The sequence below is a fragment of the Rattus norvegicus genome, chromosome 13, assembly GCF_021556685.1.
Source record: "Rattus norvegicus strain SHRSP/BbbUtx chromosome 13, alternate assembly SHRSP_T2T, whole genome shotgun sequence".
NCBI lineage: Eukaryota > Metazoa > Chordata > Mammalia > Rodentia > Muridae > Rattus > Rattus norvegicus.
In genome coordinates, this window is record NC_141546.1 from 40,539,337 (window position 1) to 40,556,798 (window position 17,462).

General features: G+C 41.2%; 1 protein-coding gene across 5 annotated transcripts in view; it reads right to left on the reverse strand.

Annotated features, from left to right (window-relative positions):
• Nckap5 (NCK-associated protein 5) overlaps positions 1-17,462 on the reverse strand; it is a 901,285-nt gene that overhangs the window by 610,257 nt on the left and 273,566 nt on the right. For all 5 annotated transcript variants that reach the window (XM_087581938.1, XM_087581942.1, XM_087581939.1 and 2 more), the window contains one exon: positions 9,737-9,810. In XM_087581938.1, coding sequence (XP_087438064.1) covers positions 9,737-9,810 — 74 coding nt within the window. The remainder of the gene's footprint in view (positions 1-9,736; positions 9,811-17,462) is intronic.

Below are 17,462 nucleotides of genomic sequence, written 5' to 3' on the forward strand. Positions count from 1 at the left end.
GCTCTTTAATTTCAAACAAATTACATTGGGTCTTTAGCTGTTACATTGGTAAGTGTGGGTCTAAGCATAACTAGAGCAGAATAAGTGCCTTCAGATTGGTGATATGGTTACACGTATCTCCTGGGTCCCAACCCTATCACTTCAGAGTTTGAGGTAACTGAGACTCTTTCTGAAGAATATAAATTTATTTAAAGTAGATGTATTTTCCTTGTGTGTATATGTACGTGTGAATGTACATTTACACGGTGTAATGTGTGTGTGTGTGTGTGTGTGTGTGTGTGTGTGTGTGTGTGTCTGTGTGTTGAAATTAAAATACAAACTCCACCTTGTTTGGGGGGACAAGCCTTCTTCTTTCTGGCTGAAACTCACCATGTGGTTTAGGCTGGCTGGTCACTGAGCCCCAGAGACCCACCTGTCTCTGCCTGGTCGGCAGTGGAAATACGAGGGCATGTTGCTGCCAAACCTAGTCTTTTCATGTGGGTTTCAGGGACGGAGCCAAGGTCCTCATACTGGAGTGGCAAGTTCTTTACTAGCTGATTCCTCTCTCCAACCCCCAGCAGTACAACCTTTGAGTCATCTGTGATCCTTTCCTGCAGTGTATTTCCACATAGTCTTTTGGGTACCTAACATCCATCGCTGAAGTAGGAGTATTTTCCTAGTTACAGTAGAAGGCACATTCCTACTTCCATAGGTTAATCCAGCAATTCTGTCTATAATGTGCCTCATTGGATGAAAACAAATAAAACTAGATCTGACTTTCCCATCATCCTCGGTATAGTTTACCTCTCAAATGGTTTCTTGGCCCTAGATGACCTTTGTTCAAACAGTAGGCACCCCATAAACAAACAAGAAGCGGCCACACACAAATCACCCAAATAAAGTCTGCTAGGAACCCGGGAAGGCAGGTCTCCCTACGTGGCTTCAGAAACATGATGGCAGAATATGCCCTCACGCCTTACAGTAGGTTTTGTAGTGGACGTTAAGTAATCCTAATCCCTTGCTGTACAACTTAACCTGTCACTTCTTTAGGATGGTCCAGGGCAGACAGAATTATTGAAGCATGAGCCAATGCCGGGCTTTGTTATCCTTTGTGCTGGGCAGAAGGTGTGGCTTAGAGGCCAGACTCTTATCTTGGTTGGAGACTATAATTGTCTGACTCTCTCAAAACAATCCCTGGTGGGTAATTGGGGGAATGGCATTGATGGCTGTCCAGGGGGAGGCATGGATCTTGCACTTTGTTGAGAACATAGCTATGATTTAGAAATTTAGCACAGGGGGTTAGAGGAGGAGAAGCAATAGATAACTCACTACCCTGGTTTCCTGTTGCTTCAGGGAGGGAATCTAGGAGGTGTTACAGAGTTGCCATAAGGTACTGTTTACTTTCTTTGCCCTTAAAGAGCTTGGGGTTCTGACTCTGCTCTACATCTAACCCCCCAGAGAGAGCCTCTTTATCTCCAGAAGGGATTTAAACAAACCACAGTTCTATTTATTCTCTGTCCACTGTTAAGGATTCATGTGGAGATCAAGTTTGCATGTTGCCAATTAAAATCCCCCTCCCCGGTGGAGGTCTATGATTAGAGCAGAGGCAAGGCATTTAATACTCATATCTCCTTAGTCTGCATCCATTAACCCCATGAGGAAAGAGGCACACTAACTCTTGAAGACGTTGAATAATATCCCGAGAGCCAAGATACATGGGATGAAAATCTCAGACTCTGGGACAGTCAGAGCCTGATGCTAAACGTGATTAACTCTTGTCTGTACCTCTGCTTTCCAAGTACAAGTTTGACATGTCATTACAAAGATCCTTCACCTCATGGCTTCCAACAGGCAATTTTAATATTATTTTAGACATAGAGGCAGAAACACATATACAAAAAACTAAATAAATGCAAAAGCTTTCAAAAACCATTTTCACATAGTCTGTATGTATGTACCATTCTGTATCTGTGAAGGTCTGAGGACAAATTATGAAAACCAGGGCTCTCCTTCTCCTGTGGGTTCCAGAAATGGAACTCAGGTCATGGAGTTTAACAGCCCTACCTTTCCCCACTGAGATGATCTAAAAGTGAATTCTGCCCCAGTTAGGGAACAAATTCTTTCTGGAAGTAACTTCTTTAGAGGCATGGATGCCAAAAATTCTACCAGAAAATGTAAAACAACATCACTGTCGCAGAGAGCATGGATGAATATCTGGGAAGAGGGTCATGCTATTTCAGTCTTCATTTCCCTTGGGAAATCCAGAAAATGAAAGCAAGTTATATTAATTCTAAATATTCTTTTCTTTTAGAGTGGGGATCACAGATAAACCAATAAACCAAAGAGCAAAGGAGAACTTCTATTTTTCAAGAATTTTGTTAAAATCCTTTGATGGCTAGAAGGGAGGAGCCTCCGGGTTCTTCTTCTTCTAACAGGTTATACATGTTCAATTAAGTGCTTCAGTCTGTCTGGCAGTGCAGGAACCATTCCCCCTGGGAAGCAGAAGTTAAGTGCTTTCCCAAGGCAAACAGTTCGTGATCAATACTTTATAGATTCTTGGAATTAGTTATCGAGGCTTCAGCTGCCCTTCGGAAAAGTGGGGGTGGGAAACAAAGTGAAACAAAACACCCTAGAGTTTCAGTCTGAGAAGATGACTCACTCAGTAAACTATTTCCCATTCAAGTATGAGAAGCCAGGTCTGCACCAGAGGAACCTGTGATAAAAAGCCAGGCATGGTGGTATGCATCTGCATCCTCGGCACTACGGAAATGGGGACCAGTGGGTCCCGGTAGCTCACTGACTTAACAGCCCAGTCCAATTGAGGAGTTCCAAGCCAGTGAGAGAGACGGTCTGAAAAAAACAAGGTTGACAGCACATAAGGAATACCAGTTGAGATGTCCTTTTGCCTTCTCTCTCTCTCTCTCTCTCTCTCTCTCTCTCTCTCTCTCTCTCTCTCTCTCCCTCTCCCTCTCCCTCTCCCTCTCTCTCTCTCTCTCTCTCTCTCTCTCTCTCTCTCTCTCTCTCTCATACACACACAGAGACAGAGAGACAGATGGAGAGAGCAGGAGCGAGCTTGGCTCTGGCTTTCTTGAAGCACCCTTTCTCTTGTCAACAATATAGACATCTCCGTCTCACACTGTCATTATGCCTCACTATCAAGTCTTCTAGCCCATTATTATCCGCGTGAAAAATGTGGAAGGTGATCCAAGTTTTATGTGTTGTTGGGTATCAAGACTCTATACCATATATAAACCATTTCCTGAGGGATGCTTCTTAAAAGCATAGTTACATGTGGATGTGGGTGCGCTCATTCATGGAGGCTTGAGGTTGGCAGGGAGTATCTTTGTCAGTTGCTTTGGCCTTTATATATGCATAACACATGATCAATGCTAGTGCCCTGAGGAGCTCGGCAATTGCCAAGTTTACAAGTAGGTGCCACCTAGTGTTTTCTTAATTTAATTGGACACGGCATATTTTCTTGAAATATCTGTAGTGACCCAGGGTGTTGGTGCTTCTGGGTCTATACTTAGGACAATGTTTCCATGCAGGATTATTTAAAACACTGGTTCTCTACAGCGGAATGAGGTATTAATGTCCTCAGGTAAACACTGGGAAAACATCTGCAGATATTCTGGGTTGTCACAATATGTGTGTTCCTGACAGGTATTGAGTAATGGTCCAGGATTATCTTAAACGCCATGACATGCTGATGACAACCTTATCCCTATGATAAGGAAGTATCTAGCATCAGTGGCCATTTGTTGAAATACTTAAGTGATTATGAATTTGGTGTCCTAGTGTGTTTTCTCTGCTGTGAAAAACATGGACCAAATCAACGTGCGGACCAAAGAGCTTATCCAGTTTACACTTTCATGTGGTCCATCACTGAGGGAAGTCAGGACAGGAAACTCAAAGCAGGAGCTGCAGGCAGGGACAGAAGCAGAGACTAAGTAGGGGTGCTGCTTTCTGCATTGCTTCTAGGCTCACATTCTTCTATTTATCTCTAGCCCCAAATACACAGTGGTGGCCTGTCCATAGTGGTTGTGGCCGTCTCACATCAATTAGCAATTAAAAAATACCCTATAAGCATGCCCACAGGCCAATCTGATGGAAGCAATTTCTCACTTGAGATTTCCTCCTACAAGGTGACACTTATTGGTGTCAAGTTGACAAAAAACTAACCAGCATGCTTGATGAACTTAAGTCTATGGGGGGATGCCCTGGCCCTCTCCAAATACGGTTGTCTTATGATGGTCGTACAAACCTCGTGTGTGTGTGTGTGTGTGTGTGTGTGTGTGTGTGTGTGTGTGTGTGAGAGAGAGAGAGAGAGAGAGAGAGAGAGAGAGAGAGAGAGAGAGAGAGAGAGAGCACACTGGAGGTCATCCTCACAGGTCATTCTTTAGGCGCTGTCCACCTGGAATTTTGAGGTGTGATCACTCACTGGAAAGAGGACCTCAGTGAACTCCACAGGCCCACCCACCTCCACCACCTCAGCACTAGGATCACAAGAACACCTCCATGTCCCTGCTTTTATGTAGGTGGTAGGGATCAAACTCAGGTTCTTCTGCTCGTGTAGCAAGCATTTCTTCAGCCTGGACTTCTCATATTACAGTAGATTTAAAGTGTCTCAATTGTGCTTATAATATCCAAAGGGAATACCTTAAACATTATCTGGTGAGTTACTGGAAACCTCTTAAATGGTTTTTGTTTAGTTATTTCTAGTAAACTCTTCAAGGTTTTGTATGACCCATATTATATAGTATCATCACACAGTATTTAGGATTATCAAATGGTTAGAATAAAAGATATTTGTTAAGTATATATTTTCATAAATACAATATACTACACAACACACAATTCATGTATTCTTGATGCTTTGAACTCTGAAACAGTAGTTGTCTTAGTGACCTTTACTTGTCAACAACTTGACACAGCCTAGACAAAAATAAGAGGCATGTCTTGAGATTGAGGAATTACCTGCACCAGATTAGCTGGCCCATGTGAATTTCTGTGGGGAGTTGTCTTGACTGCTACTATGGGCAACACCATTCCCTAAGCAGGTAGCCCTGGGTATAAGAAAGCTGGCTAAGCATGAGTTTGCAAGTGAGTCAACCCACAGTGTTCCTTTGTGATCTCTGCTTCAAGTTTCTGTTTGAGTTCCTGCCCTTACATCCCTCAGTGATGTGAGAGTAAGTCAAATAAGCTATTTCCTCTTCTAAGTTGCTTCTGGTCATGGTGTTGGTTGTCACAGAAAGCTAGAATGCTAGCTATAGTGATAGCTTCTTTCTATAGATAAAGGGGCTCAGTCTGAGTATTATTCATGTGCTAGTTATGACAGGCTAGGACAAAAGGTCTCCCATCCTTTAGTCTCCTCCTCTTTCCATAGCAGTGAAACTACGCCACTGCCTCTGTGCTGTGCATGTTTCACATGTGGAATGAAAGAATAATTTCATGCCATGAATATTCATGAGTTCAATTTGTAGTTTCTAACTGTCTATGAATTCTAAACTCTTAACTTGAGGCTACAAATGGATAAAGATTTTAATCAAATGTTGGAGATATTTTCCACTATTATTTCTCGTGATCTTTCTTGTCAATCAAAGATATTTAGCCAACTCAGAAACAGTAGAGGTTATAAAAATCATCATATACAAAAAAAATGCTTTCATCGTAATGTTAACTTTCCATATCAGAACAAATTCAGGCACAGGAAATCAAGATGTGATTTGACATTGACTAATATACATGCCATGTGGGTGTTTTTAAGATTTTATTTTTAATTTGGTATATGCGAGGATGATGCTTACACATAAGTGCAATGAATACGGAAAGCACAGAGGCCAGAAAGGAGGCTGGAGCTCCTGAAGCTGGAATTAGAGGCACTTGTGTGGTGCCCAAAAAGGGTGCAGGGAGCCTAATCCAGGTCCTCTGCACAAGCAGCGAGTGCTTCTAACTGCTGAGCAATTCCTCCACGCCCCATCCATTTGCTTAAGGTCAAGTAGGAAGGTACAGAGGAGAAAAAAGACTTCATTATAATTTAAGAGAGTTTAGATTTAGTTTGAGATTCTGATTCCACCCATTTCTTTATATAAATCCATAAATATATACATTTAAAAAAAGAATTTGCTGGTATCAAAGAGATTGAACCTAAATGTCTGCTATTGTTGGATGGTTGTACCTGAGCTCCATAAATTCCCTTATGATTCCACATCTCAAAGATAGATGATATGACTATTTCTATAATATACCAAGCAGGCTCCCAAAATAACCTAGCTACCTTGAGTATGATTACAATACATTTTCATGTCATTGCAGATGGTTAAGAAACAAGTAAAACTTAAATACTAGTATAGCTAAGGAAACTAATTAAAAATATTTTTCTGTGAGTATATATGCCTGTGTAAATGTTTATGTGTGCACATGCAAATACATACACGTTAAGGCCATAAACATTAAGTGTCCATTCCATGGAGGCCCTTCAGCTCGCTGACTGAGAAAGAGTTTTTCACTGGCCTGGAAATCTCCAGTTAAATATATTGAAGTACCTGACTCTAAAATTATAACATACTTACATACAATTTTAATATATCGGGTAATGTGAGAAGCCAAAATAAAGGGGCCATGATAATTGTAACAGTCACCAATCATTGGAACAATAAATACATGACCAGTCTACGACTCAGGAGAACTAGTCTAATTTCAGACACTCTAGTTAAGTTCTGGTACACGACACAAGGTTATTCTCAAGATCCTCCATACAGCATGGTGTCTATGTGAATTATGAGTAAAGTATTCACAAAAGCTGATCATCACCAGAAAGGACCAATCCCTGACACTCTTGGGTTCTTCAAAGTTCTGATGTCTCCATAGACCATAAAGAACCCTCCCCCGTTCAAGTCAGGGTTGGTTTGAAAAACAAAATCAACTGTAATCTCATGATTTAGTATAGAGTGAAGATTTCTATTCTTGGTCTTCATCTTTTTCATTATAACCTTCCCCATTTCCTCACTGGCAGTCACTCTGGACATTTAAATGCCATTTCTTTAACCCTCCGTTGTTACTCAGATAGAAGGGGATTATTGAACCCTCTGACATCATACCTGAGGCTTTACTGCTCCGAAAAGAACAACACAGAAAAGTGTGCACACAAAACTCCGCTCTCCTAGCATGCTTGAAACGCATGTTAACTCAGCCATATCGAAGACCAATGATTTTTGTTAGCTACCCCTTTCCCACGCTGTTACTGGTTCAAAGAGAGAGCAAACCACACTCCTCCACAGTGATGTATACACGATACATTTTAATACTAACTGTCCAAATTAAACTCAAAATTTCCTTTTATCAGAAGGCAGCCATTATTGTTGCTGTGTATTTTTCTCTTGAAAGACAGAGCAAAGGGAATATTCTATACAAGGAGAGTAAATGTAATTTTACACATGTCAGTTTTAAAATATGCTTTTGAATAGATCTATAGAAAAATACAACTTAAAATTCACAGCTACGTACACAGTTGCTAGTTTTATTTATGCTCTAGCTTATCAAAACCAAGCAGAAAACAAATGATTATGAAGGTTATAGTTCCCCAAAACAAATCTTGTTAATATAGTAGCTAATAAACAAATGACTGGTGGACTGAAGGCACGATCCGATGGCTAGTGTTTGCTGTACAAGAATGAGGAACAGAGTTTAGATCGTTTAGATCTCCAGAAAGGCCATGTAAATGCCAGTGGGTGTAGCAGTCAGCCTGTAATTCCAGCCTAGAGAGAGAATCCCCACAGCAAGCTGTTGAATGGCACAGGTCATAGCCACAAGTTCTGGGGCTGCCTGAAAGACTGTGTCTCAAAAAGAGTCTGTGAAAGAGCAATGAGAATGCTTCCTAACACCAACCTTAGAATTCCACATGCACAACCATGCATGTGCAAGCAAAACATGCATATACGCATGCATTCCCCTTCCTTCTTGGGACAAGGGCAGTAGACAGGACAATCCTCATGTTGCATGCAAGATGTATGAACTAGCAAATGTATTTCAAGTTTCAGAAGCTACTGACATCATAAGAAGAGGAATCCAAACATCATCGTGGCAACTGCAAAGAACACACTCATAGGACCCTAAAAAAAACTAACTCATGACATCACAGCCATCTTTCCAGTCTATTCCCAGGGGACCCAGGAATGACTGACTGACTTGGGAGGTTCAAATACATATCACCAATTTCCCTTCCAGATTCTTGACACATGTCTCAGACTACTTCCCAAACCTAGAGTCAGAGCCTGCCACATAAAACACAATGTCAGCATAAACAAACACACTGCATAGAAGCCTTCCAGGATAAATCTCAAGAGAAGAAGCAGAAACCTGACCAGCTCTTATAGAAGGAAATCTTCAATGATCTCTGGCTAGGAAGGTTGGTAGATAAATATGACTACTTGCTGACAAGTTTGCCATGTGGCACTCGCACCTGCTCGCTCTGGGCAAATCCTAGACCTGAGCACTGATTCTCAACTGTCCCTTTTCTTTAATTGTAAAATGCCATTCTCTAAGTTAGGGCTTCATTTTAAATGTAAAATATTTTAATATATTCTTGTAAAATTTCTTTTTAAATTTATACAATGTATTTCCATCATTTTGTTTTTGTGGCCTCTTTAAACTGTCAAAATGTTTATATACTCTACATACACAGGTATATAAATTTGGTATCCAAATCAAACATCTACTAATAATAAATCATAGATTTACTTTAAAGCTAATTTTATACAACACAGTAGATGTATAATTTTATCATTTATTAAAGATTAAAGTATATTTGCAAACATGAGATGGATGTGTATTTTACACAAGCAATTAAACCTTGGCTGAATAACTGACCCTGTGAGAAAGAAGCCTCTTCAACATTCTTTGAAATCAGTGATACTTTATTTTCATAACTGTCAACTGTGTAAATAGCATTATATATTCATATAAATACACAGCGTAGAACGGCAGAAGTATGTCTAGGGCTATTACAGAAACTGCTGAGATTTCTGTCCAAGTCACATGCCAAAATCCATCTAGCAGATTATTTTATGTTTAAGTTAGCAACTTAAACAGCAATCTAAAAATCCGACATTCTAACATGATACAGTCTAAATGTATATTAATTTGCTGCTCCCATGCTGTGGAAATAGGAAAATATTAAGCATTTTTGTTCTTTGAGAACAGGAAAAAAAAACCCACCATGTTTCTCTAAGATCATAAAATGTAATGTACAGTAGAGACACCAAAACTTGTAACACACACTGCTCTTGGACCTGACCCGTGGCACAGGTAGCACCGCTTAGCATGGCACACTGGGAAGTCTGCAGTGTACTCAGAACAAAGTCTGCAGCAGAGGGGCCCGCTGCCAGAAAGGCCAGGAAACCATCGCCCACTTCACACTGACTCCATTTCTGGCCACTGAACATTCGGGAACCTGTCCCGTTTCCAACCATTTACGCAATGGGAACCCTCCTGAGACTGCGACTAAGTTTAGAAAGCTGGGCTTGAGCACAAAGGTAGTTCTGGAACTAAATAGATGGAGATGCATCTAATCAAATTCCCTGATCCATGATCAAAGCCAGTCACAAGGATTAAGCATACAAGTTAAAATTCTTGCCTTGAATGCCCAAGAACTGGGTTCAAAACCCATCCCTGTACAAATGACACATTTTTTTTTAAGTTCCAAAGCTGTGGAGGTTGCTACCTGAGTCAGGAAAGATTGGAGTCTGAATTAACTCACCGCCAGAGGCTTCTGTGCTGCTCCCTGAGTTGTGCCAGCAGGTGTTCAATGCATTTGTTTGAATCCATGTATTCCTGAACAAACAGACATGAGAGATAAATACTACAGATTCGTGTCTACTCACTGAAAATCACACACGCAAATTTCAAAACATTGAAATGTTTATTCTGGTGACATTAGCTTATTTCATCAATTTGCCATGTGAAATACAATTCCTTGTGGGAGAGATGGGAAGATGGTTTGCTGGATAAATGAGGTCCTGAGTCCAACTCCCAGAACCCATGTTTAAAGAAATAAAGTCAGTTGTGGTGACCTTCGTTTGTAGTCCTACATCTGGGGAGATGGCGACAGATCACCAAATCTTGCTGATGAGTTGTAGAGAAATGACAGACCCTGTTTTAAAAACCACAGTGATGGTGCCCGAAAGGAGATAACTGAGGTTGGCATCTGGCATTCACCTGTGTGCACATGTGCATGGAAATTCACCGCAACCATCGCTAAGCTATAAGTCTACATCTCTGTCTCTTAAATGTTTCCACAGGATGCCCTTGCCCAGTTCCAGAAGCCTGGGCCTCAGTGGTTCACATGTCCGGTCCTTTGAACATGGTAGCATTTGAACATGGTAGCACTTCTTGACCTCATGTGGCAGATTCTATAAGCCAACTTTCAAAGTGAGTTTGGGGCTTATGGAGTCAGTGGAAAACTCCTCTGATTTCCAAAAAGCCAACATTTCATATCTATCAACATGTGTTTTACTACAAAACGCAGGAAATCAATGTTCCCACAGTTAGAAGAAATACTATGTGTCTGTGGAAGCCTTGCCTTTACTGGTCCTGGGGTAGTCCTTTTCAAGTAAGAATGGACTCAGAGAGCATTTTACATGGATGTGTTCACTTTCCCTCATCTCATGCATACATGTAACTTGTAGCCATGTTTGTGTGGGTTTAGTGAAGCAAAGTGCAGCCTCTTCTATGAAGACGTGATGCAGATGAGGCAGTCATTGATCCAAAATATGAAGACACGTTTGTTGAGAGTCACGTAAGTACATAAGTATAGCTGGGCCTCTCTGTGTGCCGGTACCACATTGTTTTTGTCAATGTGGCTTTGTGGCACAATTTCAGGCACAGCGTGTGACACGCCAACATGGCTGTTTCCTCTGCGGATCGCATCTCATGTTCTGGGTCTTAGGTGCTTCTGTGTGAATTTTGGAATTGCTTTTTCTAGATCTTGACATTTTTTTTATAGGAACTGGATTGAATCTGTAGATCACTTTAGTGATGAGGCATTTCGCGTTAATTCTGTCAATACAGGAGCATGTGAAGTCTTTTAATTTTCTAGTGGTTTCTTGTTTTTTTTTTTCTCTTAACGTTTTTAGCATAGAGATCTTTCACTTCCTTGACGTGTGTGTGTGTGTGTATGTGTGTAATTAAATTAGAAATAAAGATTATGAGAGGGGGAAGGACAGACCTTACAAGGGAAGCAGCAGAAAGAATGGAGGAACATTTGACGTGACAGCAACTTGCAGAGAGGAAGGGGGACAGCAGGAAGAAGACATGGGAATGGGGGAGGAAGTTGAGGGAAGAGAACAGACTAGAACTATATATAATGCAACGCATGCTTGAAATGCCACAATGAAACCCATTACTCTGTTATTGGGTGACTTTTAAAGGTTTACAGTTTTAGTTATGTGCCTGGGTGTGGAGGAGTGTGGGCAGATGAGCGCAGTGTCTGCAGAGGCCAGAAAAGAACAATGGAGCCAACTGGTGTGGGTGTTGGGTACCAAACTCGGGGCCTGTACAGAAACAACTGCTCTTCACCACTGAGTCATCTCTCCAGCCTCCAAACCCATTACTTTGCATGCTGTTTTAAAAATTAATTTAAAGGCTGTCTATAGACTCGTGTGCAGGACTAAAGCTATGTTTTCAAACACCCTATCTGAAAAAAAAATGAAGAGTTCATTTTTCACATGAAACTCCTATAGAAAAGTCTATTGACTGTGAAACCTGCGTTCTGAATATGTTATTTCTGGATACATGGCCCATAGTTGATAGTGCTTCAGCTGCTCGCATGCTAATGTAGTGCGGAAAAATCCATGCTACGATTTCACTCTGGATAGTTTTTCTTCTCCTGATTGAAGATCTAACCTGAAATTCCTTGGTCCTCCCTCACAGCTGGCAGAGGCTGGATGGTACACAGTGATTTATACATTAAAGGTGTGGGGAAACCTGAGGCTTTATTATATAAGTTATGAGATATACTAGGTGCTTTGGTTAATATTGATATTTCTCTTTCTGAAGCACAGATTCATTATTAAACATTATACATAATCTATCATAATCCATCGCTTCTAAGTTATATGTTCTTAATGGGAAGATGGAATGCAGCTAAGAGTTGGGCTGAAGCCATTAAAGGATTCAAGACCTTGGATCTACTCTGGTAGGCATGAAGGACCTTACTACCTTTCCTTTCCAAAACTATTTTAGCACATAAATATAAGGCACTTTTTACAGCATAATAAGCCTCTATCTACACATTTATTACTTAAGGTATTAAAATCCTGTAACATTTAAAGAGTCATATGCCTGATGAATTGATATACATTTTTCAGGGGACTATCAATAAATAAATCCACAGTTCTCAACCTGTGGGTTGTAACCCCTCTGGGGATCATGTGTTAGTCTGTATGAAAATAACAGCCAGAAGCCCAAAGGGAGTGGCAGTATTAGGAGGTGTGGCCTTGTTGGAGTAGGTGCAGCCTTTGGAGAGAGTGGTCACTGGGGCAGGCCTTGAGGTCTAAGAAGCTCGATCTAGGTCTAGTGAGGCTCAGTCTTCCCTGCTGCCTACAGTCCAAAATGCAGAACCCGCAGCACCTTTTCCAGCACCATGTCTACCTCCCTGCCGCCATGCTTCCCACCATGACAATGGACTAAACCTCCAAACCATAAGCCAGCTCCAGGTAAATGTTTTCCTTAGAGGAGTTGAAGGAGTCGTGGGGTCTCTTCACAGCAATAAAACCCAAGGACAGGTCACATGTCAGATAGTTACATTATGATGTATAACTAACAAAATTACAAGTGTGAAGGAGCAATGAAATAATTTTATGCTTGGGGGTCACCACAACATGAGGAGTTCTGTATTAAATGGTCGCAGCATTAGGAAGGTTGAGAACCACTGCCTTAAATAAAAATACTGGACCTGTTGAAATTGAAGCAGACCTGAGATCCTTGCGTATACATGTTTATTGCTGCCAAGATATGGAATCAGCACAGATACCCACTACTAGATGAGTGCATAAAGAAACTCTTACACACACACACACACACACACACACACACACACACACACTGACACACAGACGCACACACACATATACATACACACACACACGCACACACACAGACACACAGACACACACACACAGACACACACACACAGACACACACAGACACACACACACAGACACACACACACACAGACACTCACACACACGCACACACACACATATGCATGTATTTCTGTGTGTGTAGTGTTGTGTGTATAGTGTTGTGTGTGTGTGTGTGTTGTGGTGTGTGTGTGTGTGTGTGTGTGTGTGTGTGTGTGTATGACACGAAAGCAGAAAGCAGACTTTCTGGAGTAAGGAAACTATACATGGGAAGTCAACTGTGTGGGTGAATAATAACAAGGTACATTTGACTTACTAGATACATATGAATATGAAGTCAAATGAGATCAATATTATATATGCTAATTAAACATTCATAATAATTTTTATAAGTAGAAATCTTATAACTGTGGTAAGAAGTTGCCTACAGTTTACAGCATTCTGATCAATACAGACCCCAATGGTTTAAAGTGTTTGACATTATCAAACACATCAATCCTAAAACATTTTCACCTCAAAAAATAAACCTAAACATTTAACCAGGTAGAAACACCCTTCCTTCACTTCTTCCTTTTTCATTCAATGATTCTTTAAACACAGTGGTGTGCCAAGCAGTGTGCCCAGCTGTGCAGATACAGTACTTTAAAGACGAAGGCCCCTCCCCTGGACAGGTTATTATGTTTTAAGGGAGAAATAAATAAATGAACAGTTATCTCAATCAGGTCCATGCACGCTAAGGAGGAAATTAACATATGAAAGTAAAGATTCGAAATGGAGACAGACTGTTACTCAACATCTATTGTCAACTTGACAGGATTTAGAAACCTCTGTGAGGTAATCCTCCAGACACATCTGGGAAAGAGCTTCTAGATTAGGTTAGACTCGGACCATGCCTCTGAGGAATTCCCCAGATTCAATTAATTGAAGTGGGGACGACCTTCCCTAAAAGTAGGAGACACCGTTCCCCTGGCTGGGCTCCTAGAATGGACAGAAAAGGGAAAGGAGGCTGAGTACCTGCACTGAACCCTCTCTGATCCCTGACTGCAGAAGCAATGTCACCTCACACTCCTGCTGCCAAGATGGCCCTGCCACGAAGGGCTGGTCCCCTGAACTGTAAGCCAAAATATAACCTTTCACCCTTAGATTATTCCTGGCAGGTGTGCTGCCACAGAAAAGAGAAAAGCAGTTGAGATCAAAAGGTATTTTATCAAAAAGTCAGACATATTTTTCCTCCCTTTCTATATGTGTCTGTCTTTCTGTCTGTCTGCCTATCTGTCTGCTTCTTGACAGTGTCTCCCTCTATGTGGCCATGGCTGGCTTTAAACTCCCTTTGTAAGCCTCGATAGTCTTAAACTCACAGAGATCCACCTGCCTCCCGAGTCCTCGTATTAAAGGCATACACTGTCCACACCAGCCTCGTGAAATCATTTTAAGAAGATGCTGAGAAAAAGAAGAGAAAGGATCCAGAAGAGAAGGAGCCTGGACACTGCAGTCAATAAAGTTACCTGCCACAAAGGTCCAGAGGTGTTATCTGGAGAAGGGAACAGAGGACAGTGAGATCTCGGAATATGAATGACAGTGTAGTCCCCAAGGAAGTCCTGGGTCAGGCAGGACTAGATGCCTGCATCCTAGAAAACAATTTGAAGCAAAGCTCCGACAGAGTAGTCTTGTTCTGATCCATATGGTGATGGGACTGGAGAGATGGTTCAGTATTTAAGAGCACCTGCAGAGGACCAGTTCCCAGGACCAATATGTAACTCCAGTTTCCAGGGATCCAACATCCTATTCCGGCCTCTGTGAACACTAAGCAGGCATGAAGTAGACATACATACACACAGGCCAAATACCCATTTAACTGTAATGAAAATTAATTTTAAAAAAGGAAAATTAATTTTAAAAACAATAAAAACAAACACTTTCTGGCTCAAAGATTTAAGTTCAAATCCTGGTGTTGATCTTATTAGTTGCATTCTCCTGGATAAATTACTTAACTGTTCTATGCTTTAGCTCCTTGGTCTTTGTCAGAAGGGTGATTCTAGCTTGTAACAGTGTTAGAAGGATTTGATGGTTTATGTAAGTATATATTATTATGTATATACACAGATCTCAGAGCACTGCCTGCCTCTCTCAGAAAAGCAATCACTTCACACGATGAAGACACTGCCCTTGGTGTCCTCCCTTTCAGAGACTCAAGATTTTTCCATTCACAGAGCTTGTGAACTAAAGTTTTCTGGGGAAGCTGAACCAGTATCTAAGCTCCCTGGATGGATCGACCTTGGCTGATTAGACTGCAGCGACTCGGCAATGATGAACTGGTACAGAGAGCCAGGGTTATCTTGGGAAACCTTGGCCTTGCAATTGCCATTTACCTCAACTAATTTATCAGACCTAACATAACATTTGGAACTATGAGATAAACTTCTTGGACTATCTCATTAAGCTTAACAGACTACACCAATTCTAAAGCTGGAAACTTTGTAAGAAGTCATCAGGAACAGAGATTCCCTCATGTGGTGTACTGTACTGACTTATGACCTACATGCATGCACACATCTGTGTACTGACCTGTAATGTGTGTGTATGCATGTATGTGTATGTGTCTACTAACCTTGGACATGTATGTCTATACTAACCTGTGATGTGATGCGTACGTGTGTGTGTGTGTGTGTGTGTGTGTGTGCTGACCTGAAATGTGTGTAAGTACATGTGTGTACTGACCTTTTCCATGTACATACGTGTGTGTGGCTTTGCATGTGTGTAAATTTGGTCTGTGACATTTTTTATTTGATATCTAGAGCGTGTGTCCCCAGACATAACCTGCATGTATTTACAGGATAATTTATATATTATATATGCCACAATCAGGTACCCTTGACCTTGGAGAAGCAACCACACTAAGTAAAATGGGAGTTAAGATATTTGGGACAATTATAAAGCTACAGGAATGAGGATGAATAGATTGTAAAAACTGAGTGGCATAGGACACCACCTCGAATGAACTCAGTTTCCTCCATTTGTGTTTCTATAGTTTAAATGTTATGTGGCCACAATACACAATGTGAGTGCTGAATACTAGCTGTTAAAATGAAGACTTAGAGCACAGCCCACAAAGGGGAAAATGTCATCCCATTTGAGAAGATGAGATTAAAACTCTTTCCGTGAAACAATTTCCCTCTATCATAATCTCAGACCACGAACCTCCATTCTCCTCGACCCTGTCAAGGTTCTGATGAAAACATTTGCTGAAGAAGGGATTAAGAAGGCAGGGAGAATCATGTTACAGCATGTTGGATTTCTATAATATGGTTTTTAAATTTTTCAAAGGTACAGCATTAAAGAGACATCTGTTCCTTGGCTAAAACTTATGCAAATTTGAATCATTTTAAAGATGTATTTCAGGAAGTTTGCCTTTCACTTAATTCAAACATTTTGGAGCAATCAGGATGAGACACTGAAATGGATTAGAGGATCAGAGATACATTCGGTGGCATGGTTCATCTGTGTAGCATTTGATAGAACTTGTTGTTATTAGAAATAGGTCAGTTCTGAGGGAGGTCTATTAGAGCTGAATCCCAAGAACGGCAAGCTCTTGGGTATCACTCGCTTGGAGTGGGGTTCCAGAATATAACCATCTATTAAAGCTTGCAAAACTCCAAAAGCACTCCCCACAATCTCTCTATTTTAATTATCATAATTTACGGCTGCAGAGTATGTGAAATCCTGCCAGTGAAATTCCCAATCCACCTCCAGGCAGAGATGCAACCGCCAGGGAGGCCAGATGTTGGAGGCTATGGAAACTTTGTAGAGGCAAGAATTTCCACATTTAGGAGATGACTAACTACTGTAACAGGAGATATTTCCCTTGAACAAGAACTATTCTGTCATCTTAATGGAAAGGTACATCTGTACAGCAAATATAAAATGCAAAATATCCTCACCTGGGGAACTCCTGGATGAGCAGAGTCACAACTAGGGAGATGGTTCAGTGGGCCTGGTCCCTGACGTACAGCACGAGGCCTGAGGTTTAAGCTCACTACCCACATAAAAAGCCAGGCCTAACGGAACACTCCTGTAATCCTAGTGCTAGTGATGGAGACGAGTGGACCTTGGGGGCTTCCAGCCCAGTCAGATGAGCTAAAATGACACAGGGGCAGGTTCAGTAATAGACCCTGTCCCAAATCATTAGGTGGAGAGTGACAGAAGACTCACAGCATAGACATCTGCCCCCCACACATGCACACGTGGGTGAGCGTTCTCTTACAGGGGCATACACATGTGCATACCATACACATTCTTATACACCATATACACATGTAATCACCACCTACACTTATACACATACAC